Source organism: Piliocolobus tephrosceles, chromosome 7, assembly GCF_002776525.5.
Source record: "Piliocolobus tephrosceles isolate RC106 chromosome 7, ASM277652v3, whole genome shotgun sequence".
In the NCBI taxonomy this organism is placed as follows: domain Eukaryota; kingdom Metazoa; phylum Chordata; class Mammalia; order Primates; family Cercopithecidae; genus Piliocolobus; species Piliocolobus tephrosceles.
This window is the reverse complement of record NC_045440.1, coordinates 27,397,393-27,422,369: the sequence shown is the minus strand read 5'-3', so window position 1 is coordinate 27,422,369 and position 24,977 is coordinate 27,397,393. Positions and strand designations below refer to the sequence as shown.

General features: G+C 41.2%; 1 protein-coding gene across 2 annotated transcripts in view; it reads left to right on the top strand.

The window, feature by feature from the left end:
• Nucleotides 1-24,977, top strand: part of KIF13B (kinesin family member 13B) — a 165,862-nt gene that overhangs the window by 97,154 nt on the left and 43,731 nt on the right. For both annotated transcript variants that reach the window (XM_026453976.1, XM_026453975.1), the window contains exons 21-33: nt 797-967; nt 2,523-2,680; nt 4,310-4,442; nt 7,933-8,079; nt 8,681-8,710; nt 11,117-11,216; nt 11,747-11,873; nt 12,596-12,651; nt 14,596-14,720; nt 16,586-16,762; nt 20,070-20,162; nt 23,573-23,725; nt 24,132-24,209. In XM_026453976.1, coding sequence (XP_026309761.1) covers nt 797-967; nt 2,523-2,680; nt 4,310-4,442; nt 7,933-8,079; nt 8,681-8,710; nt 11,117-11,216; nt 11,747-11,873; nt 12,596-12,651; nt 14,596-14,720; nt 16,586-16,762; nt 20,070-20,162; nt 23,573-23,725; nt 24,132-24,209 — 1,548 coding nt within the window. The remainder of the gene's footprint in view (nt 1-796; nt 968-2,522; nt 2,681-4,309; nt 4,443-7,932; nt 8,080-8,680; nt 8,711-11,116; nt 11,217-11,746; nt 11,874-12,595; nt 12,652-14,595; nt 14,721-16,585; nt 16,763-20,069; nt 20,163-23,572; nt 23,726-24,131; nt 24,210-24,977) is intronic.

Below are 24,977 nucleotides of genomic sequence, written 5' to 3'. Positions count from 1 at the left end.
CTTTTTCTACTTCAAAATATCAAATCCATGTTTTGCTCTTTCCTTAATATTTGTTGTTTCTTGGCACATACATTGATTTTGTTCTTCATTCGCTGTGCCTGACAATCTTGTTCTGTTCTATGGCATATCTGTGGTTGGCCAAGTTCATATCATTGACGAGTGCTTATGTTTGAGATCTTTCTTCATCTGAATTGATGATGATGATTCTTATATTCTGAGAAATTAACATTTAAATGTTCTTTTTTTTTTTTTTTTTTTTTTTTTTATGTCGCCCGGGCTGGAGTACAGTGGCCGGATCTCAGCTCACTGCAAGCTCCGCCTCCCGGGTTTACGCCATTCTCCTGCCTCAGCCTCCCGAGTAGCTGGGACTACAGGCGCCCGCCACCTCGCCCGACTAGTTTTTTGTATTTTTTAGTAGAGACGGGGTTTCACAGTGTTCGCCAGGATGGTCTCGATCTCCTGACCTCGTGATCCGCCCATCTCGGCCTCCCAAAGTGCTGGAATTACAGGCTTGAGCCACCGCGCCCGGTCACATTTAAATGTTCTTAGACTTTACAACGTCCACCTCTGTAGTCAAGGTCCTTGTAACCCTGCGTCCACCTTCTCACTAAATATAATAATTGCTACCGCTATTTCCCAGATGCAGAAGTCCAGTCTCAGGGTGGTTGGGATTTGGCCAACATAAACATAAGCACCTAAATTAGTGACAGAGCTGGGACTGGAACCTGCAACTCTGACTCCGAGTGCTTGTTGGAACCCTTGGGTTTCAAAACACACAGCCTTCTTTTTCCTTCAGGTTAAAATCCTCCAAGCTAATGGGTTGCCACAGCATCTGTCCCACTTTGTGTTCTGCAAATACAGCTTCTGGGATCAACAGGAGCCGGTGATTGTCGCTCCTGAAGTGGACACCTCCTCATCTTCCGTCAGCAAGGAGCCGCACTGCATGGTTGTCTTTGATCACTGCAATGTGAGTTTGTTTTCCAGAGTAGGTCAGCATTTAGATTACTTATGTAAAAACAAAACAGAAGATGAACCTTATTTCTTTGAATAATTGTGCCAGTATATGTGTTGTAGAAGTTTCTGTAGAATGTGGGGATTGAGTAAAAAGCATCAATGCATCTATACTCCTCCACAACCCAAAGGTAGCTTTTGCATGAGAAACAAATACATATGTATGTGTATATGCATATTCTTCTCCAAAGAAAATCTATGTCCTATATTAGATTATTAGAGAAATTATCTAAAACAGTTAAGAAACATATTTTAGAGAAAGTGAACGTAGGTAACAGAGAAGAACTAACTTTATTGGGCACTGAATGCTCTGTGAAGCTCTTTGTTATTCCTTCATTTGGATCCTCACCGCAGTTGTCTTTGTTGATAGTGCATTTCTTTGTGTTTGTTTGTTTTGTTTTCTCTCACCCAGGCTGGAGTGCAGTGGCACGATCTTGGCTCACTCCAACCCCTGCCTCCCGGGTTCAAGCGATTCTCCTGCCTCAGCCTCCCAAGTGGCTGGGATTACAGGCGCCCACCACCACGCCTGGCTAATTTTTTTGTATTTTTAGTAGAGACAGGGTTTCACTATGTTGGCCAAGCTGGTTTCGAACTCCTGACCTCAAGTGATCTGCCCCCCTCAGCTTCCGAAAGTGCTGGGATTACAGGCATGAGCCACCACACCCGGCCAATAGTGTGTTTGTGTGTGTGGTTTTTTTTTTTTTTCCCTCCTTCCCAGCTGAAAACACAAAGCAGAGAGGTCATTTTGCCCAAAGTAGTTCTTCACTGGTTTGTCCGTGGCTGGTGACCAGCAGAATGTGGACTGTTGGGTCCCCCAGTCTTTCTTGCTCCTGCACCACACTTGATCCATTTCATCTCTTTGAAGAGAGAGTCTTCTTTCTAATCCATTTGAAACCAAAATACTTCAGTGCATTAAAGATAGATAGAGAGGTGGAGACAACAACAGAGATAGGAGATTCTGTGATTTCTTTAATAAACTGTTTTAGAGCTAAATCCTAATTGCCATATGTTATCTTATAAAGATGGACAGGCTGGGAGAATTTTTACAAATTAGGTCTTTTTTTGGTGCTAATGATTTTTATTTCCTTTCTTTCCTAATAGAGATAGTTAACTTTCTAAAAAGTGGGAAGAAATGTTTTTGCAACACACTACCTTATTGCATATAACTTTTATATCAACACATTATAGATCAGTGTTGTAACCCTTTATACAATTATGCTTTTAAAAATAGCTCCCAAAATATTGCTAACAAAATAGAATACAATGCTGGTCTTATATACTAGACTTTTGATCTGAAAAGTTTTTAAAAATTCAGACTTATAGTTATGTTTAAAGTCAACCATTTGCCATCTGAGCATTCATTATGGGTTTTAGATGATAGTTCTGTATAACTAAAACATTCCGTTTTCTGTTTTTTTCCCTGATATAATTAAGTATGTGATGTCTGGTATAAACAATCATAAGATTACCAGAAAGAGTTTGCTCTTCTGTAATTAGCTATTGTGTTTCAGGAGTTTTCTGTTAACATCACTGAAGACTTTATCGAGCATCTTTCCGAAGGAGCATTGGCAATTGAAGTATATGGACATAAAATAAATGATCCCCGGAAAAACCCTGCCTTGTGGGATTTGGGAATCATCCAAGCAAAGACACGTAGTCTTCGGGACAGGTGAATATTAGATGTTCATCTGATTCCATTTATATATATGTAATTTTTTTTTTTTTTTTTTGAGACAGTCTCGTTCACTCTGTCACCCAGGCTGGAGTGTAGTGGCACGATCTTGGCTCACTGCAGCCTCTGCCTTCTGGGAGTAAGCAATTATCTTGATTAAGCCTCCCGAGTAGCTGGGATTATAGGCATGCACACCACACCTGGCTAATTCTTGTATTTTTAGTAGACATGGGGTTTCACCATGTTGGCCAGGCTGGTCTTGAACTCCTGACCTCAAGTGATCCACCCACTTCAGCCTCCCAAAGTGCTGGAATTACAGGTGTGAGCCACCATGCCTGGCCAAATTCCATTTAGAATTTTTAAAAGTTGCTGGAAATTAGTACTGCCATTTATAAAGGTTATTATTTCCTGAGCATGACCAGTGTTCCCTGGAGGGATGGCGGTGTCTCCAGGGTATTAATCACACAATTAAAGTTCCTTAGGGAAGTGAACTGCAGAGAATGATGGAAGAAAGTTCAGTTTGTAGCTGGTTAAGAAGAAACAGTGAAATGAATTTTGGAGAATAGTGACTTAGTGTTATGAATTACTTCTAATTAATCAGCTGTAGAGAGGATGGATCAAGATTCACTCTAGTGTTGACATTTTGTCTTTAACTCATAGCTGTGAGTGGCATCAGTGTTGGAAAGAGGTAGCCTTCTTTGTGGACTTAAAAGGAAGTGTTAATAGGAAATGACTGAAATTGCATATGTTTGTGCTTTTCATCTAATTATAGATGAAAACCAGATTTACTTTTTCTTTTTTGCATTTAGATAGTTTAGCAAATACTAAATTAGAAAGTGACATTTGACTTTTTTTCTTGATTTTCTTCCTGACCTGAGAAAAATACCTGGCAAATCACTGAAGCATATGGTACTACCTTTATCTATGAAAAGACAACCCCTGTATTTTTTTTTTTTAATAGTTTCAAATTATTTTAGATTCAGGGGTACATGTGCAGGTTGGTTACCTGGGTATATTGTGTGATGCTGAACTTTGGGGTATGATTGATCCTGTCACTCAGGTAGTGAGCATAGTACCCAGTAGGTAGTTTTTCAACCCTTGCTCATTCCCTGCTCCCCAACCCCTGGGAGTCTCCAGTGTCTATTGTTGCCATATTTTTGTCCGTGAATACCCAGTGTTTAGCTCCCACTTATAAGTAAGAACATGGGGTTTTTGCTTTTCTGTTTCTGCATTAATTTGCTCAGGGTAATAGCCTTGAGCTGTATCCAAGTTGCTGGAAGGGACACGATTTTGTTTGGTTGTATTTTTTTATGGCTGTGTACTTGCTGCTTCTGTACATCCGATTAGAATTTCCAGTTTTTGAGTAACGACTCTGAAATAGATTTGTCATTATATCTTTTTGAACAAAGTAAAGGAGCCATTTCTAGTTCCAATACTGTGAGTTAAATTTGCTTTCCATTGTACTTGCCAGTATGTACATGCATGGTACTCATTGAACTGCATATCATTCTGAATTACACTGTTTGGAGGTCATTTTTGTTGTTAATTCTTATGTATGTAGGACCCTAAGCTGCCTGTAATGAAATAGAAATGTATGATTTTACAAGAACTTCACGTATTTCCTAGATGGAGTGAGGTGACCAGGAAATTGGAATTCTGGGTTCAAATCTTGGAACAGAATGAGAATGGTGAATACTGTCCTGTAGAAGTGATTTCTGCTAAGGATGTCCCAACAGGAGGAATCTTCCAGCTTCGACAGGTAACAGGATCGTGAATGTTTATGTTGGATTCTTTGGTGCCAGAAAGCTTAATATTGGCTTCTTTTTAGCAGAAATGTTGGTAATAATGAAATCTAGACTGACCAAGTCCATTTCTTACATTAAAATTTTCCTATCTCATGTGTCACAAGTATTGCTATTAAATTTTTTTTTCTTTTATTAAAGTAGAGACACAGGGTCTCGCTTTGTTGCCCAGGCTGGTTTTGAACTCCTAGGCTCAAGCGATCCTCCCGCCTTGGCCTTCCAAAGTGTTGGAATTACAGGTGTGAGCCACTGCTCTCAGTCAAGTATTGCTATTTATAATATTTTAAAAACTAGTTCTGTTAGTTTAGGTAAGAAAAAGATTAAAGGAAAACTTAGAATTGATTTGTAGGACGTATGCCAAACATATCAAACAGCTTTAGAACATTTAGAAAGACAAGGAGAAGCTATGTGACATGGCAGAAAGAATCAGTATTCAGACTCTAAAATGCTTGGGCTCAATTCTGGCTCTCCAGTGTTTTGGCTGTCTATCCCTGAGTAAGTTCAGTAACCTCTCGCCTTTGCCTGTAATGTAGATACGATGATAACAACACCTTCATAGGATTAATGTGAGGATTAAGAGAGATGTGTGTTTAAAGCATAGGGCCTGACATGCCAGGTGTTAAGTACACGCAGTTGGGTAGATACACATGCCAGAATCCACAGAGCAGAGAAGAATATGGGAGTGGCCACTTAACCCCACGTGCATCTGCAGAGTCTGTGCTGCCACCTAACAGGGAAATTTTTAATTTAATTTGTATACAGGATTTGGAATTTTTTTTTTTTTTTGCTATACCTTAACGCATTGTTCAGGAGACTGCTATGTTCTGTGAGTTTCCATACTTTAAAACAGTAGTAAAACACTAGAATCGCTCTAGAAAATGAGTGTAGAAAGCTTTCAAAGCAAAATAGAGAAAATTGAAGGAAAGAGAACATTTGCTTAAATGTTTAAGTTTCTGAATGTTTTAAGAGGAGGAGGATGATAAACACTTGTTCTCTGACCCCAGCAAATAAATTTTAGCAAACTGAAAGGAGATTAGTTTAAATTAAAGCATGTGTTATACACAAAAAATATAATTCTTTTTTTTTTTTTTTTGAGACGGAGTCTCGCTTTGTTGCCCAGCCTGGAGTGCAGCGGCGCAATGTCCGCTCACTGCAAGCTCCGTCCCCCAGGTTCATGCCACTCTCCTGCCTCAGCCTCCCAAGTAACTGAGACTACAGGCGCCGCCACCACGCCTGGCTAATTTTTTTTTGTATTAGTAGAGACAGGGTTTCACCGTGTTCGCCAGGATGGTCTCGATCTCCTGACCTCGTGATATGCCCGCGTCGGCCTCCCAAAGTGCTGGGATTACAGGCTTGAGCCACCGCGCCCATCTATAAAATAGAATTCTTAAGGGTGTGAAGAACATCATTTTCTGGGCATCTGTTAAAAAAAAATATATGTCTTCTTCGAAGCCTTAGAAAATCATCTACTGGAAGGCAAGACTGGATAATTTTCTATGATTTAGTATAAATTGGATATTTAAGTATTTGTCAGACTTCTGACACCCTTTACTAAAAGTGTTCAAAGAAATGTTGGTTTGTCAGGAAAGGACTTTTTGAAGGATATGCCTCTTTACCTTGATGCTGAAAAAATCAAGTTCTGAAAGGATTTTTATTACATGATGGCAAAAACTGCAATTAATTTTGCACCAACTTAATGATAATAAAGAGACAGAGGCCAGAAATTAGGTCCATTTGGATAAAACGTCATGTGGAGAAAGAGCTGGAAAACAGAAGAGAAGAGGTTGTAGAAGCTTGTGGCAGCTGGTTTCGGAGGGCCTTGAATGCTAGGCTCATTTGAGTGTAGTATGTTTGAAAATTGGGTTGTATTGTTCTTGAACAGGAAGGTGGCAGAGGACAACTGATTAACTTTAACCATGTGAAAAGTGCTGTTTTTGTAGAAATAAATGGTCAAATATCAGCAGTGACAGAAGTTCTTATAGTTTAAGTGTACTTCTAAAAGTTGTTCTGTGGAACAGTAAACCATTGCCGGATCCTTTCTCTCCTTTTCTTCCCTCTCCTTAGGAATCTTCCCTTAAAGTGCACACTTGACCCTTCACACTTAGGCACAGATTCAAAATAGATCACTTTGGAAAGTGCTTAGGCAAACTAAGCAAATAAAAGGTAGCTAATTGAAATGACAAAACTGTTTAGGCTATTAAAATATTTTCTTTAGGACTTTTCCCACAAAATATCTGAGTCTTAGTCCTTGGTGATATTAAATCAGAAAACATCTGTATCCCATCCATTCAAATGGAGCTTGATAGGATCATTGGTTGCCTTAGCTGATTTTCCTGATCATGCAGAGCTCTTGGGAACTAAAATCTGATGGAAGAGGGCAAGAGCAATTGACTTGCAATTGAACATTTAAATTCCATTTTTCAAATGCTATTTTACATTTCTAAAATTTATAAACCAAGTTTGAAGTCAGTAATTTGGGAATACTGTGAGTTCTCTTTTAAAATATTGCTTCATTGTAAATATATACCAAGTCCCACACAATAAACAGTCTAAACAGTCATACTTGTATTTACTGATTATTATGTTTATGATTATACAGTTAATATATTTATATTTATGACATATACTGCTATATCAGTAAATTATATTTTATATATTATATATACAAATTATATATATAATATATTTACTGATATTTACTGATACTGATTTATTTATATTTCCTGATATTATATTTATATTTACCGGTGCTTCATTCTTTAACAAGTCATATGTTTTTCCACAGTAATATTTTAACAACTGTATAGTGTTTTATTATATGTTTCACAATTTAAAGTTACCAATATTATACATTCAATTTGCGTCTAATTTTTTGTTCTTAAAAGTGCTTAAGATTTTTTGTGTATATGCATGATTATTTACTTAGCTCTCTAGACAGTCAAATTGCTGGGTTAAAGGAACTTGTATGTTTTTAAGTCCAATTGCCTTGCAGAAAACTTGCACTATTTTAAATTCCCACTTACAGTGTATGAAATTGTTTGTTTCATAAATGTAGGGCATTATTGGAAATTCCCCTTTTAAAATATATTTGCCAGTTTAGGAAGTGAAAATACAGGTGTATCATGCTTTAATTTGGATTTATTTATTTATCAGTAAGTTGAACTTTTTTATTGGCCAACTGTTTGCATTTCCTTTGTTAGAATTTTTTTAATGTTACTTCTTATTGAAAGAATATGTAAACATATATTCTGTTTTTTAGCTCACTTAAAAGGGAAATGATTTTTTCTGATTAGTTTTTAAATTTGTATTTTAATGCTTAATAATAAGGTATGGTGATAGTGTCCGAATTAAACATTTTTCTCAACATCAGCCTGTAGGGGTCTCTCTAAACCAAATTTTTGGAAATCAAGAAACTGATTTTAAGACTCTAAATTGTCTGTGACCCAGGGGCAGTCCCGGAGAGTTCAAGTCGAAGTGAAGTCAGTGCAGGAATCTGGGACTTTACCACTGATGGAAGAATGTATATTGTCTGTTGGCATTGGATGTGTCAAAATTAGACCGCTCAGAACCCCCAGAATGCATGAGACCTTCCATGTAAGTTGCTATGCCTGTTATGTTCTTCTTGAAAGACAAAATCAGACCAGAGTGCCTTTTGGAACCTGTACGAAAACTACTTTCTGTGAACAGTTCTTTCTGTGAATCTTTGCTGTCCTTTTTTGTGTCTTGCATTTTCATGGAATCATTGCATCGGACTGTATTACTGGTTTTGCCCTGGTGTAGGTGGCAAGCTGAGGGTTAAAACGTCTCTGCCTCCACAGATTCCACAGTGCCTGCTAGTGATTAACTGCTCAACATCACCCCACCCCTCTGGAGAAACCCCCTACTGGCTTGTAAAGACTATTTGCCAGCAGGTGTTTGATTTCCCCTGGTGAGTGGGACTATAAACCCAGCAGGGAGAGCATTGCACTGGTTCCTGAAAAGGTCAAATGAGCGTTCTTCACTCTTCTGTGAGCGGCTCCAACTTCCTGACAACTGTAAAACCCAGAGCGAGGGTGTGGGTAGGTGGGAGATGAAATAGTATATTAATTCAATTGGAAAATATAAATTATGGGTAAAAAGTCAGATTGCTTAGCATAGCCTGATTCTTGGATAAATCAATAATTCAGTTCTATGTAATGTATTTTTTTTCTTTTAGGAGGAAGAGGAAGACATGGACAGCTACCAGGTAATTTAGCACCTGTTAATCTCATCTCAAATAAACATGTTTAAAGTATATAATTACACATTCCTGGATCTGGCTATACTGTTATTTAAGGATTAAATAATTCATACTGCTTTTTTTGTTGTTTTAAAGTACAACAGAGTAGGGAACATTGAGTGTTGTTTCATAGACCGTAAAGTGTTTTAGGAGTGGGAAATCATTTGTGACTGAGATCCTTTTCCAAACCTAGAGCTCCCCATCCAGGCCCCCTGAAGATCCTTTTCTCTGGATCCTCTTTCCTGGACATTTTCTGTCCTGAGTGAGTCACCACTCATTGCCCTTATTATAGTTGTGTCAATCTGAGCTTCAGTCAACACTAGGTGTTTTGCATATTTTTGTTTTTTGTTTTTTTGTGACAGAGTCTCATCCTGTCGCCCCAGGCTGGAGTGCAGTAGTGCAATCGCAGCTCACTGCAACCTCTGTCTCCCGGGTTCAAGCGATTCTCCTGCCCCAGCCTCCCAAGTAGCTGAGATTACAGGTGCATGTCACCAAGCCCAGCTAATTTTTTGTATCTTTACTAGAGACGGGGTTTCACCATGTTGACCAGGCTGGTCTCGAATTCCTGACCTTGTGATCCACCCGCCTTGGCCTCCCAAAGTGTTGGAATTATAGGTGTGAACCACTGCGCCCGGCCGTATTTTGCATTTTTTAAGCCAGATCTTTCTTCCCCACTTCCTGGAATCATATAGCATTTGGAATCTGGTTTTTTTTTTTGTTTTTTGTTTTTTTTTTAACTTTCTTTTCCTAACCTTCTAAAGATTTTGTTTCTGTCTATGCAGTTTCATCTGTTAGTCATTGTTCAGGACTGTCAGGGCTCTTTGGAGCCTGATTATGTCATCCGTGTAGTCACTCTCTTGGTTTTACATCATTCTAATTTGATAGAACTGTCTGCTTGCCTAAAAGTCGCTGATAAAAACGCTGTATCAGATAGGGTTAAATACAGAGTCCTATGGCACAACAATAGAGACTTTTTTCAAGCTGACATTAATCACTGTTCTTTGGATGTGATATTTGAGTCCTCTGTGATTTCACTGAAGTAGATGCATCGCACGTTTCTCCATCTTGTCCACAATAGTGTCATAGGCTATTTGGTTAAGTGCCCTAGTAAAGTCCAGACACACTATATCTGCAGCATTCCACTGACCTACCCAGTCTTGTAACCTTATTAGAAAAGGAAATGAGGTAAGATTGGTATTCATGTAGGTGTTGGCTGGTAGGTTGTTATTCTGTTAATGACAACCCCTGTCCCCTTTTTCCCGGACCTGTTACCCCACAAAATGCACAAAAACAAGTGAGAGAAGCATTTACATGTCTTCGAGAGCCTGTGTTGATAGAAAGCAGAAGTTACAAAAGTTGAAGGATTTGTCTGATTATTCCAAGGTACATAAATCGATAGTGGTTTTTTGTTTGTTTTGTTTTGGTTTGGTTTTTGGAGACAGAGTCTTATTCTACCACCCAGACTATAGTGCAGTAGAGTGATCTTGGCTCATTGCAACCTCTGCCTCTCAGGTTTAAGCAATTCTCTTGTCTCAGCCTCCCAAGTACTTGGCATTAAAGGTGTACACCACCATGCCCAGCTAATATTTATTTATTTATTTATTTATTTAGATGCAGTTTTACTCTTGTTGCCCAGGCTGGAGTGCAATGGCACAGTCTCCGCTCACTGCAACCTCCGCCTCCCGGGTTCAAGCGATTCTCCTGCCTCAGGCTCCCGTGTAGCTGGGATTACAGGCACCTGCCACCATGCCTGGTTAATTTTTGTGTTTTTAGTAGAGATGGGGTTTCACCATGTTGGGCAGGGTGGTGTCAAACTCCTGAACTCAGGTGATCTGCCTGCCTTGGCCTCCCAAAGTGTTGGCATTACAGGTGTTAGCCACCATGCCTGGGCAATTTTTTATATTTTGAGTAGAGACAGGGCTTTGCTGTGTTAGCCAGGCTGGTCTCACACTCCTGTCCTCAAGTGATCCACCTGCCTCAGCCTCCCAAAGTGTCGGGATTACAGGTGTGAGCCACCACGCCCAGCCATATTGGAAGATTATTGAGTCCTGTTTGTGGGTTTTATCCAGCAAAGAGACCTTTTAGAAGATTTTTGTTGCAGGTGCTTGAAGTTCTACCCCCAAGCCATTAGAAATAAAACTGGTTCTGGATACCTGAGAATGCCCTTTCTGTTCGAGAAAATAATGCTTTAAATTCTGAAAATAGCTGTTTTGAATGATGGGTGCAGTCGACTGGCAGTAGTAATAAATAAATTTTTATATACTACCTTACCTTTCCAAGGCATAGGAGAGTAAGGTTCTAAGATAGGAGCATCAGTTTCAGATAGATTATCTTGACATTACATTGAACATGATTTTCCTTGCTTGCTTCCAGGATCGAGATTTAGAGAGACTTCGTAGAAAATGGCTAAATGCATTAACAAAACGTCAGGAGTACTTGGATCAACAATTGCAAAAGCTTGTCAGTAAACGTGGTAGGAACAACAAATAGAATATTTTTCTCCCCTGCAAATCAGTGCATAATTAATTATTCTCCCTTTGTAGCCACATCAGTTAAGAACCAGATGAACACATCAGTAGTGGGGATGGCAGGAGCAGATGAGTGTTACTCCTTGTTTATGTCATACCGTTTATGCAGCTGTCATATCTTGGTGGAGGTCTTCCTCCCACCCCTCACAAAGAAAGAGAAAATACGGTGCACAAAGCATACTTGGTCTCTCAAAGATAACATAAAGGAAGGTGGTGACTTTTCTTATCCAAAGGGCTTGAGTCCTCTGACTCTGGACCAGTCACTCCTGTGTGGTCCCTCTGTAGGCCTCCCAGGAACTGAAGATGGCCTCTGCAGGAGCCCACCTGACCTCCCTAGCTGTGGGTTGGTTTTTTATCACTGGGAAACACTTGTCAGCTAATAACTGGAATATAGGCAAATCCAGTCTTTACTCAGGACAAAAAGGTAAATGGCAAGTGAGGTTTTGGCATTGAATCCTCATTCTTGGTGTTCTAGATAAAACAGAGGATGATGCTGACCGCGAAGCGCAGCTTCTGGAGATGCGGCTGACCCTAACTGAGGAGAGGAACGCGGTGATGGTCCCCTCTGCTGGCAGTGGCATTCCAGGGGCCCCAGCAGAATGGTACGAACCCTGTGGTGCATCTTGTGAGGTTCTGAATGCTCACCAGACCATCTGCTTTTAGCTTGAATTTTGCGTGTGCTACGGTTAATGGAAGAGTCATAATAGCATGGGAAATGTTGTTTAAATTAAAGGAACTATTAAATTATTTTCATGAGTTGAATAGCTATGGCCTAAAACTGTTTTATTAAATAATGTTGTTATTGGCCAAAGTCATTAAGATTTCTGAGAACTTAAATCAATATTTAATACCATTGCACTTAGCATTAAAAAAATAGTTAACATGTTAATTACTTGGGTCATTCCCTTAGAAGACTGTTCGGTCATAAGAAAATTGCATCTCCACGCGATTTTGGTTTTGGTGCTGGCTTAAACTGTGCTGTCAGCAAATGTTCTGTGCTACTTTATAGAAATTAAAAATAGTAAATTTAGCCAGAGGGAGCCCTTAAGTATATCATTTTATGAGAAAGTAGGTTTAAACAAGAGAACTTCACTATAAACAAGTAGGGGTGTCTTATACGGCTAAGTTCAAATGTCAGGGTACAAAGCAGCAGCTACAGTGGAGGCTTTGTGGCCTCTCTGATTCTGGATTAGAGTAAAATCAGGGCCAGGATTATTACCGCTTTGCCCTCTAACAGCTCTGAATGCCATTAAGGCTGTGTTCCTACGTGCCTGCCACTGAGAAAGTAACCTGATTCAGATGCCATTTGTTCTTCATGTTTTAGGACCCCAGTGCCTGGGATGGAGACACACATTCCTGTTATATTCCTGGACTTAAATGGTAAGTTAGGAGGTGTTTTCTGAAGGCTTACCTCTGAAAATTTATTGTCTACGTAACATGTAGATTCCAACCAAGTGCATTATGAGGCAGTTCTGTCCTCCTAAGGCTAGAACCAGTTTGACGTGTGCGCAAGTCCCCTGGTTGTAGACAGACTGATTTGTATGTCATAGTTCGTGTTTTTGACAGTAATAGACGCACTTCACCATGCTCCTCACCTCTCATTCCTGCAGCTCACAGTGCCATGTGGATGCTCTACTTTCCCGGTGTTAGGATGGTAGCAGTGTTTTTCTGCACTGAAAATATTTTCTTCTTTAAATTTTTTTTTTTGAGATGGAGTCTTGCTCTGTCACCCGGGCTGGAGTGCAGTGGTGCGATCTCAGCTCACTGCAACCTCCATCTCCCCAGTTCAAGCGATTCTCCTGCCTCAGCCTCCCGAGTAGCTGGGACTACAGGCGTGTGCCACCACACCCGGCTAATTTTTTGTATTTTTAGTAGAGATGGGGTTTTACCGTGTTTACCAGGGTGGTCTCCATCTCCTGACCTCATGATCTGCTCGCTTCGGCCTTCCCAAAGTGCTGGGGTTACAGATGTGAGCCACCGCGCCTGGCCTCTTTAATTCTTAGGGAAAGACGTCTCTCTGGAAAGGACAAATAACTAGCGGTACTTACGAAGCATGTTTCCTTCTTGTGGTGTTTTCTTAGCATTATCTAATAAATTTTTCACTTTTTCTGTGAGTTCTTGTGCCATTCATCCCTGTATTACCTGTTTAAAAAAAATAAAAAAAACTGTCATTTTTTTTCTGTTTCCCACTCACCCCCATGTAAAATATTTTGGGCCTGAATACATTTTACATGTATTCTGCCTGTAGGAGTTCTGCCTGTAGGAGGGAGAATAGAAAATGGAAAGGTAGATTAAGGATCTAAAAATTAGTTGAAAGTCAGCAGTTAAATTCCTAGAACATCTGCAGAACTAGGTATTAACATTAACTCTCCTTAATAGATGAGTGTGGATGTCCTCCATGATTTTCTTCCACCTAGCTGGCAGCGAGATGCCATCTCTGAGGCATTTAGGATCTCCTGCCACTTAGCTTATTTAAATGGAAGATTTTTCTATGTATAGAGTTGGAGAATAATACCGAATAATACAGCCACTGTCTGTTTACCTGATGGGGTGGAAGGTGTTTGTTTTTCAATGTTTGCCACAAGTCCTTATCCTGCTGTGGTGTTTTGAACTTGGCGCCTGAGGGTGATTCTGGCCTGTTCTTCTGTTAGGTTTCCTGGGTAGGTGAGGTGCTCATATTTGGGTGCAGGCAGGGATGTGCATAAAAAGTGAAAAACAATAAGCTTAAGGAAGACGCGTTAGTCTGGGCATTCGAGGGGATAATCAGGACTTTGGTCAGCATGGTCCATGTTCTCGGTCCCCCCATGCCCACCTCCTAGAAAAGGAACTTCGGATGTCTGCTCACGAGCTCCAGGTGAAGGGGAGTGGGGAGGGCCAGGCTCAGGCCTGAGGAACCAGGGGACCATGGTGTAGCCCTTCTGTTTCCAACCCAGGCAGCCAGTGGAACTTTCTGCTGAATGTCACTGTCAGGCTCGTTTCTCACTCCTTCAGTGCAGTGAATGGTAGGGAATTTGCATTATAACCCAGTCACTGATATTGATGAGATGACCTTGGGTAACTTCTTAGGTATCTTGGTTTCATTTTCCTTCCCTATAAAATAAGGCAAAAATGTAGCAGATTGGATGAGATCATTTTTTGAGGTACTTTCTTATCTCTAAGATCTGTGAACTTTTAAATGGTCATCTTCAGTGTCATGTAAGATTTCAGAGCAAAAAGCAAATGAAATTTGAAGCAGAAGAATTTTAATAATCACATTGAAATTTAGCTGGTAGGGGTTATCCTTGAAAATGATCTCAGTATTTAATGGAAATTCTTTGCTTTTAGCTGATGATTTCAGCTCTCAGGATAATCTTGATGACCCAGAAGCTGGTGGATGGGATGCAACCTTGACTGGGGAAGAAGAAGAGGAGTTCTTTGAACTGCAGATTCTGAAGCAGCATGATGGGGAGGTAAGGAAAGCGTAACTTGGGACAATCAGATGAAAAGTGGTTTACTTAACTTCTCCTCGAGCTTTTTGAAACAATTAATAAGGCAATCATGCCAGTGCTTTACATTTCTCAAAATACCTCAAGGAAAACCTTTCATCATGACTTGCAGAAGAATGGAGCTTGAGCATCATATTATATCCATTCACCTTTTCCTTCATTTCCTGGTAACTTGTACTGAGCTTGTGTGAGCAATTCAGGTCAGCAGCGGTCGGGAGCTTGAGGCTCTCTCTGTTCCTCAATCAGTGACAGATGGAAGCATGGGCTGCGGAAGTGCATGGAGGTAAAATGGCACCAGGTTTGGGATTTGCTTTGGGGTTTTTTTGGTTTTTTTTGTTTTGAGATGGAGTCTTGCTCTATCACCCAGGCTGGAGTGCAGTGGCAGGATCTTGGCTCACTGCAGCCTCTGCCTCCCAGGTTCAAGTGATTCTCCTGCCTCAGCCTCCCGAGCAGCTGGGACTATAAGTGTGCGCCACCATGCCTTGCTTATATGTATATATATATATATATATTTTTTTTTTAGTAGAGATGGAGTTTCATCACGTTGGCCAAGCTGGTCTTCAACTCCTGACCTGAAGTGATCGTCTGCTTGGCTTCCCTAAGTGCTGGGATTACAGGTGTGAGCCACTGCGTCTGGCTGGGATTTGCTTTGAAATCCTTTTGTCAGGACTTTTTTTTTTTTTTTTAATTGAGATGGAGTCTCGCTCTGTTACCCAGGCTGGAGTGCAATGGCACGATCCGATCTCAGCTCATTGCAATCTTCACCTCCCGGGTTCAAGTGATCCTCTTGCCTCAACCTCTGAAGTAGCTGTGAGTACAGGTGCAGGTCATTAAGCCTGGCTAATTTTTGTATTTTTAGTAGAGGTGGGGTTTCTCCATGTTGGTCAGGCTGGTCTCGAACTCCTGACCTCAAGTGATCTACTTGCCTCGGCCTCCCAAAGTGCTGGAATGACAGACATGAGCCACTGCACCCAGCCAGGATTTATTAAAAAGGAAAAGAATAGGTGAAGGCAATGTGGTAACATCTTGATTTTAATGGTTGAATCTGAGTGATGGGTATCTCTCAGGAGTTTATTTTCTAATTTTGAGTATGTTTGAAAAATTATGAAATAATCAGGAAGGAAAGCTGTATGTGATACTCTGAGGACACATCGTTACTTAGTAGTGTCCCTAAGAAGCAAAACTTGAGTCTTAACAGTGAGGAGTCAGTCCGACACACACAGCGGCTGTGCATTCTGTAGAACAGTGGGCCGGCACCCTTCCAGTTCAGCAGGGACAAGGAAGGGCTGAGGAGCTATTGCAGATTAGAGTAGGCTAAAGGAACATGACTAAGGCAGTGTGTGGTTCTGTGATGGGAAAATTGAAAAATTTGAATATGGATTCTATATTAAATAATAATGTATTGCTGTTAAATTTCTTAGATATGATATGCAACTTACTTGAAAGTGGTTCAGCAAAAGTAATAATGTGTGTGTGTGAGTTTTGAGAAAGAGAAGCAAAAGTGGCCAAATGGTAGCAGTTGGTGCATCATGATGAAAGGGTTACAGATCACTTGACTGAGTTTTTGCAACTTTTCTTGACATTTGAGCATTTTTTAATACAAACTTTAAAAGTAAGCCATCTGGGATCATCATGCCCTATACTTTTCAGGCTAAGGTGATTGTGGCCACACTGTCATACTCCATTGTCTTTTCAGGGCAGCTGTCATAGTAGAACTTCGTTGGTGACTGGCATATGCCCTTTCAGCCTGAGCCAAGGTGGTTTCCTTGAAAGAGTTTTCGTGTTTCTGGAGAAGAGAGAAACCTATTTCCTTTCTATCTTCTCTGCAGGCGAAAGCAGAAGCCTCCTGGGACTCCGCGGTGCACGGCTGCCCTCAGCTCAGCAAGGGCACACCCGCGGACGAGCGGTTGTTTCTGATCGTGCGCGTGACGGTCCAGCTCAGCCACCCGGCTGACATGCAACTGGTGTTACGCAAGAGAATCTGTGTCAGTGTTCACGGCCGGCAGGTTAGTCTTCAGTGGAAGAAACGACTCTAACCATAGTTGCGACCCGAGGGTAGGGCCGGGCAGTGCTTGCTCTAACCTTCTGTCCAAACAGGCTCCCGGGAGCACTGACCTATTCTTTTCCAGGTGACTGCTGCTGTCCTGTACCCATGCTTGCTGCAAGGCCCAGATGTGTCACTTGCTCCTGGACAGTATTCTTACACTGAATCTTTCTTAGGGCAGATTCACAAATTATGGTTATTCTTTTGGGTACCACATAGCCCTGTCAAGGGCAAGGTCAGTGGTTTGGTTGTTGCCTTTTTATCTGGGCCCTGTCAAATGAGGAGTTTCCCTCTTACTCTGCTATTTCCAGGCTTTTTTTTTTTTTTTTTTTTTTTAAGATAGGGTCTCGCTCTGTTGCTCAGGTTGGAGTGCAGTGATGCGATCGTAGCTCACTGCAGCCATCACCTCCTGAGCTCAGGCGACCCTTCCACTTCAGCCAGTAGCTGGGACCACAGGCGCGTGCCACCACACCTGGCTCATTTTTTGTATTTCTTATGGAGACGGGGTCTCGCCATGCTGCCAGGGTGCTTTCCAGACCTTTTACCTCTTGTAGTCTTTGATGTATATATTTGGCTTTGGGATAAAATGGTGAATAAGAAATGAGCCCAGTGCAGTGGTGCACACCTGCTTTCCCAGCATCTCAGGAGGCTGAGGCAGCGGGATTACTTGAGCCTAGGAGTTCGAGTCCAGCCTGGGCAATGTGTCTCAAAAAACAAACAAAAATCTGTGTCCTGAAAGAGCCAGGTTGATTTGCATAGGTAGATACATAACAGGCAGCTGCTGTCGGCCTGAGCTGAGCGCGTGGTGCAGGTCCTCACCACTTGTGATGAGAATGCAGGTAAGAGAAGGAAGAATTCAGCTCCAGGCAGTTAGGGGGTGGTGGGGGCGCTTCAGAGAGGAGGGCAGCATTTGAGCTGGGACTTAGAGAGGAGGGACATTGGCCAGGCAGAGCAGGAGGAGATGCAGTTCCGTGGATAGGGGAAATACATGTGCAGAGAGAGTGGGGAGGGCGGGACATGGTAGGATTGGGGACCACGAGGAGCTCCATGTGCTGGGGGTCCTGCCTGTGCCAAGGAGCGTGGCTCTCGCATAGTTGCAGCTGGATTATGAAGGTCCATATGCCATATGAAGGGATTTAATACAAAATTTCTAGGTAACAATTTCAGGCCGGGTGTGGTGGCTCACACCTATAATCCCAACGCTTTGAGAGGCCAAGGCAGGCGAATCACCTGAGTTTGGGAGTTTGAGACCAACCTGACCAACATGGAGAAACGCCGTCTCTACTAAAACTACAAAATTAGCTGGGCGTGGTGGTGGGTGCCTGCAATGTCAGCTACTCGGGAGGCTGAGGCAGGAGAATTGCTTAAACCTGGGAGGCGGAGGTTGCGGTGAGCTGAGATTGCACCATTGCATTCCAGCCTGGGCAACAAGAGTGAAACTCTGTCTCAAAAAAAAAAAAAAAAAAAAAAAAAGAATTTAAATTCTTTCTCTTACTAGTTTTGCAAATATAAGGATTTGGGAGATTGCGTCTGGGGGATCCTTTTAACTGTCTTATCTCCCTTTTTTGAGGCATTCTCAATGCACTGACTAAAACCAGTACAGATGAAAATCTTTTCATTTAAAAGAGCACAGTCATGGTTGACAGACTCCTAGATGTAATCTCACCCCTAAAAATTAATCTTTAGTTCTAAATGTCACACCGATATCAATCTTTGAAATGAAGACTGGCGGTAATGCTGTTAAAATTGCAGCTCTTTAGCTTGGCAATCCAACATCAATAAAATCCAGGTCACGGGGTTAGCTCTAGATGTATATGGTATGCTCCCATTCACTCTCTCTGTCTTCCTTTTCTCATAAGTCTGTGAGGGTTTGAAAAAGACACACTGCTCATGAGGAGCATTTTGAAGAGCGATTTTCCATTTCGGAATTAGACATCCTGGTTGCCAGGCCCTGGGACTGACCTGCCACAACCACCGGCCCTACAGGGTCCTTGACAGAAAAGGTACATTGTGCAGTCGCCACATGTCGCTTGGTTTTTGTTTCTATTGTAGGGACAATAGGTTTCCATATATATATATATATATTTTTTTTTTCCTTGTTGAAATGATGTGGAAGTATTTTTAAGGCATGCCATTTTCTCTCTCAATTTCAGATATTTCATTCCTAAGAATGGTCATGTGGAAGGCTCTCTTCTTCTTTATAACAAGAATAGGACCTTCCACATGACCCTAATACACACACGTCAGCTTCACTAATTCCATACAAATGGAAAACAAAAAGGTCGGATGATAGTAGCATCTACATCTCCCTTCACCACCCCTAGGGACAGCGATCTCTATACCTTGACTTGCCTAATTAGCCTTGGCTCAGCACTGCAAGACTCAAGTCAAGGGAGAGAAGTAATGACATAAATTGTCTCCCTGCATTCTGAGATACTATATTCTTTTAAAAATTTAAAGATCATTGAATATGAAATAAATTATCATTAGGTAGGTTTCTGAAATGATGTGTGTCTAAGACCAAATAGCTTGGCTTTGCTCTTTTCTTGGGGGCTTCACATGTTTCTGCTGTTCCTTTTGCGTGGGTAGAAAGCTCAGTGCCCATTTCATGTTCTCTCCCCTTTACCTTTGTTCCTTGATGGTATTCTGCTCTCATCCCTGCTCTCTTCAACCTCTGCAGGGTGTTCAGTCTTAACAGCATCTTGAAATGAGTCATCTATGCATTAATTCAACAGTTCAATTCCTAACTGTGCAAAGAGCGCAGTCAGCATAAACAATGACCGTGCACTCTTAAATCATTCCTCATAACGATCTTGCTTTGGTCAAGAATTTAATGCCTGGACTTGTCAATATTCATGGTACGAGATGTCCATCGTGCTGGGGAGAAAAAAATGTGTAAGCCTCACCAGTCCTTGCTTCCATCTTAGTTAGAAGGTCATTTTATTGTGTGGAAGTCAACAAGCTTATATTTCTGTAGCATTTAAGCACCGTTCTTCCAGTTGGCTACTGCCAGTTTACAGACTTGGAGGTCTGTACTTTTCCTATGTTGGGTGTGGGACCCTTCACACACGGTGGGCATCTAATAAGTTGGTTTCATACCATAGGACAACGTTGAGGAAACGGTACTTGGTGTTTTCACTTGCTTATGTTGGAAACATGACCTGTTTTCTTTTGGTTAGAATGAACCGGTATTTTCTATGCTGTCTTTTGTTAATGTAAACTCAATTTTTTAGGTGGGAAACCATATTTTCTATTTTGTTTTTCTCTAGGGTTTTGCACAGAGTCTCCTAAAAAAGATGTCTCATCGAAGTTCTATTCCTGGCTGTGGAGTGACTTTTGAAATTGTCTCCAATATTCCAGAGGTGAAGGATATACAATTTGAATTTACTAAAAATAAACACTTAAAAAAAGAGCCAACTCCCTGAAAAGTGACCTACTCAAGACATACATATGAAGTGAAAGTGTATGTTTAGGGAAGCTGTAGATTTTTAGAGCGATTTTCTAATATCAATTCATAGTACAATGTACTTGTGGCTTTAAAAGTTCTAGTTTTAGTATTTTGTTGAAGAACTTTCTTTTGAAAAGCAAATCAACACCTTTTTACACAGAAGATGACAGAAGAGAAACATATTGTACCCAGAAAGGGAGGCAGCATAGCGTAGAGATTCCAGTTGGATCCTGAAGTCAAACAGAAATCTTGTTTCTGTCACTTACTAGCAAAGTGACCTTGAGTAAATTACTCTGAGCCCATATTTTTTTTTTCTTGTCAAATGGGGTTAGTAATACCTTTGCACAAAGTATTTTTAAGGATCAAATGAGACAGTTTGTACCAATGGTTGTGCATGTGCTAGAGAAAATGTTATTGCTACGATTGTTGTTACTACAATTATTTTATTAGTACTATTAGTATTTCTCTTTCTGAACTAATTGAGATATTCAGAGGATTCAGAGAAGCAGAGCTTAAATTTATCCTTGGTACCAACTTGATGGAAGATGTGGCTTATCCGTACTTCCTGAGAGGTCATTCCTGAATTAGATGTGTATTCATTCACCCAGATACCAGCACAGCTGGGAAATGGGGCATCCCTTGCAGGGCTAGGAGAAGTGAGGGTCTTAAGTGAAGGACTCTGAAAAGAGAAAATTCCTTCTCCCACCCTCACCCTCAAAGAGGGGGTGTGGACAAGGGGGTGGAGGTTTCACTTCCTCGGGGTTGGAGAAGTGGGGAATGTGAGACATCGGAGGATGCCCTTCCTCACCATGCCGTCAGCACCAGCACCAGTTCCCGTCATTTCAGGGCTTAGGATTTGCCCGTCGACACTGTTGAGTATTTGAACAATAGGTGAACAGTGTATATTTTAATACAGAGATCAGCTTTTTTTTGTTTATTGAGACTGAGTCTCGCTCTGTCACCAGGGTGGAGCGCAGTGGCACGATCTTGGCTCACTGCAACCTCCAACTCCCGGGTTCAAGTGATTCTCCTGCCTCAGCCTTCTGAGTAGCTGGGATTACAGGCATGTGCCACCATGCCCAGCTAATTTTTGTATTTTTAGTAGAGACGGGGTTTCACCATGTTGGCCAGGATGGTCTCAATCTCGTGACCTCCTGATCCACCCGTCTTGGCCTCCCAAAGTGCTGGGATTACAGGCGTGAGCCACGACACCCGGCCAGAGATCAGCTTTTGGAAAAGAAAAATATTACACAGTACTTAGGCTTTTTTTTAGATATCTTGTGTTGCAGAATGCTTTTGCCTCTCAAGTCATGTTGGATAGTAACTTGTTCTTTCCTGGATCTTTTAAAGTGTTAGGCTTGCATAGTAAATATTAACCATCTAATTATTTAATTTGGAGTTTGCAGAATATTTAAAAATTAAGCCTGTTTGCAGAGTTAGTTGTTTCACTGTCTTGGGTCTGTAATAGATTGCTCTGTGTGCTTCATTCACTCTTGTTTGTAAGATTTAAAACAAATATACATCTGTGTCTAGCTAGAGACTTACTGTTTATGTATCTAAACATTTTCTATATTTTCCAGTTGTTTCAAATCTTGTCTCTGTAAATTACTTGAATGCAGTTGAGAAACAGTGATGGCTATAGGAACGGTTTTCATTTCTTTTCTCTCTCCATTTCCCCTCCCTTTTCCTTCTCTTCCACTTAGTTTCTTATGCCTTTTAAAAGTGGTTTTATTCTCCAGAGGACAGGGTTTAAAAGGAAAGAAATATGGGGGGGGGATCAGCTTGAAGATAAACATAACTTCATGTGATTGTGCTGTTAGTTAGCTAAACATCCAAGCTGGCAAACGTTTCCACATTATCGAATCCTGATGATAGAGGCAAAATGAAACATAAAGCTGATTGTGTAAAGACTAGACCCAAAAACAAAACAAAAAGATCCCTTAATAGGCAAGTTTCATCATGAAAAAGCCCCAAAAGTTCCTTTGGTTCTGTATCACAGAAGCCATTACGGCATCATGGCCAAAAGAAGTAGCCCAGGCCAGAGACAGTTTCTTTCTCCTTATAAAATGAGGATAATGTCTGTTCCCTTCAGACACTGAAAGTATTCTGTGTTGGGGTGAAAAGAATATCCTACCAGGAGACGGGAGACCTAAGTTCTAGTCTTGACTCTTGCAAATTGTGTGGGCTTCCTCTTGTTATCTAGGAAATGAGGATGATTCCTTCTTTTCATGGTTATTATGAGGCTTAAGTGAATTACTGTACAAGACAGAAAAGCTTTTGTGAACTTAAGCCATCTTACAAATCTTCCCATATTTCATCTGTTCTAAGACTCACTTAAATTGTTTAAAGTATCTTTGAAGTAGAATGTGTCGTAATTGATGGTATCTTAAAATTAACAGAGTTTTTTCCCCCTCAATCGTGTATAAAATCTTTTATCTTACAGTTGATGGCATTTAAGATGCAGTGGTATATGGATATACATTTTGTAGTTTTGGCATTATTATAAGAAATTTACAAGTGAATAAAGTATCTGATTTTCTCTGAGAACAGTAATTTGTTAAGAGCCCACTTTGCTTGAAATAACTAAATACATTAATAAAGCTTCTTTCTGACTGTGCATCTCCCATTTGTATTCACAGCCAGCTCATGTCCCAGGATTGGGGACGGGCTGTATCAGAAAGCTCAGTGTAGAAGAACTTACCTAGACAGTCTCTCCTTGGCTGGCTCCAGGCCTTTGGCCTCTGCCACTCGAGCAGAAGATTGAACCAATTCTAGAAGCTGCCATGTTCTGAATATGTCAGCTACCCCGGCTGCGTGGTGGCAGGCGCTGAAACCCTATGTCCACTATTTTCTCCATACGGGCCTCCTCCCTGGGAGGCAGTTTGATTGCCACCCTGTGTAGCAGTCACCCCAACCCCTCTTCCCTTTCTCTGTCCCTCAGGAGTTCCAGGGCGGGGGGTAATGTTCCTGAAATACTGTTTTTATGGTGGTTACATTTCTGGCTAGTCGACAAAATCCTTTCTAACCAGTCATGGGTTTTTTGCAGTGGGAATGTAGTAGAGAACAGTTTTGTTGAGAATGCGCTGTGTTTCAGCTGTGCTGTGTTTAACTTAACCGGCCTTTCAAGTGGACTTAGTCACCTAATCACTTTTTCATTATTTCCTTGGAAAAATGCTTTGGCCTTCCAAAGCTGACTTTAAAATGGAACTTTGGAATACATTCTGTGTGTGTGTGTATGTGCGTGTATGTGTGTGTGCACGCGTGTATGTGTGTGTGGTGTGTAAATCAAGAAGCTTTTATAATGTGCACCTTTCTACTCCTCAGGATGCCCAGGGAGTGGAGGAACGGGAAGCATTAGCAAGAATGGCAGCCAACGTTGAAAATCCAGCTTCTGCTGACTCGGAGGCTTATATTGAAAAGTACCTCAGGAGCGTGCTGGCTGTAGAAAACCTCCTGACTTTAGATCGTCTGCGCCAGGTTAGCCAACCGTGTGGATAGGGCAGGCAGCAGAGGCCCTGATGCAGGCTGAGTCTGTGTTGGACTCTGTAATTCACAGTGTTGTTGCACCTAACATTTGAAGAGTTCACTCTTACGAATTTTGAATAATCCAGAGTGATTGTAATTGAGTCATTCTGTCTTATGAAGTAACAGCCTTTATTTAATTTTAAAAAACTGTTTATGGGTACATAGTAGATGTATGTATTTATGGAGCACATGTACTGTTTTGATACAGGCATGCAGTACGTAATAATCACATAACAGCATTGTTTAAATAGCTAGGAATGTCTGTATAGATGGGGGATGCAAGTCTGCTGTACATGGTGTTGCTTTTGCAGTGTGTCTCTTACATGTCTTTTTCCTCTGTATGTTTTCTGATTCACAGGAAGTTGCAGTGAAGGAACAATTAACAGGAAAAGGGAAATTGAGCAGGAGGAGTATCAGTTCTCCAAATGTGAACAGAGTGAGTGTGTGGAACCAAGCTCTGTGCTGTGCCTGGGACTTCTCTCCTCTCCTCTTTTCTTGGGTAACTCTTCTCCACCCATCAAACCCCATCTCTGAAACCCTTCCCTTGCCAGGACTGATGTCAGGGCCCCTGGTCTCTACCCCATTGGGTCTGTGCACCTCTGCCCCATTCCTATTAATATTGTAGGGGAAGTAGCAGTTAAGTACCTTTCAGATGTTTCTTATCTTCCCATCACCACTGCCTAGCATAGACTGAGGTGTTCAGTGAATGTTTGTTGAACTAAACCAGAACTAGCCAAGGGCCCATCGCAAGCCAATGCCATTTTCTTGGCTCAAATTATTTTTAAGTTGAGGAGGAGTCTGGACTAGGTTCACAAACCACTTGTTCACAAGACAGCCAGGGTGGTGTCCATGCGTCAGATACATGGGGTTGTTTCATAACAATGGCTTCAGTTTATTGTTGTCTTTAGAAACTTAGATATAATTTATGTGCACATTGAACGTGGGAATAATCCTTCACAAAGAAATAGGCTCTTGGCCCCTTGATTTATTACTCTTTTCCTCATTTTTGATGAAGATGTGGATATGAAAAATGATACTTTCATCCTAACTTCACACAAAGAGAAGTTACAGCACAAGCGCTGTGAGAAAGGGCAGCTGATATTGGCCTTAGCGTCTGAGAGAGAAGAGACAGTGATAGGAGGAGTTTCACACTGGATGCCACCAACCATCTCAGACATTTAGGAGGATCACTTTAACTCAAGGC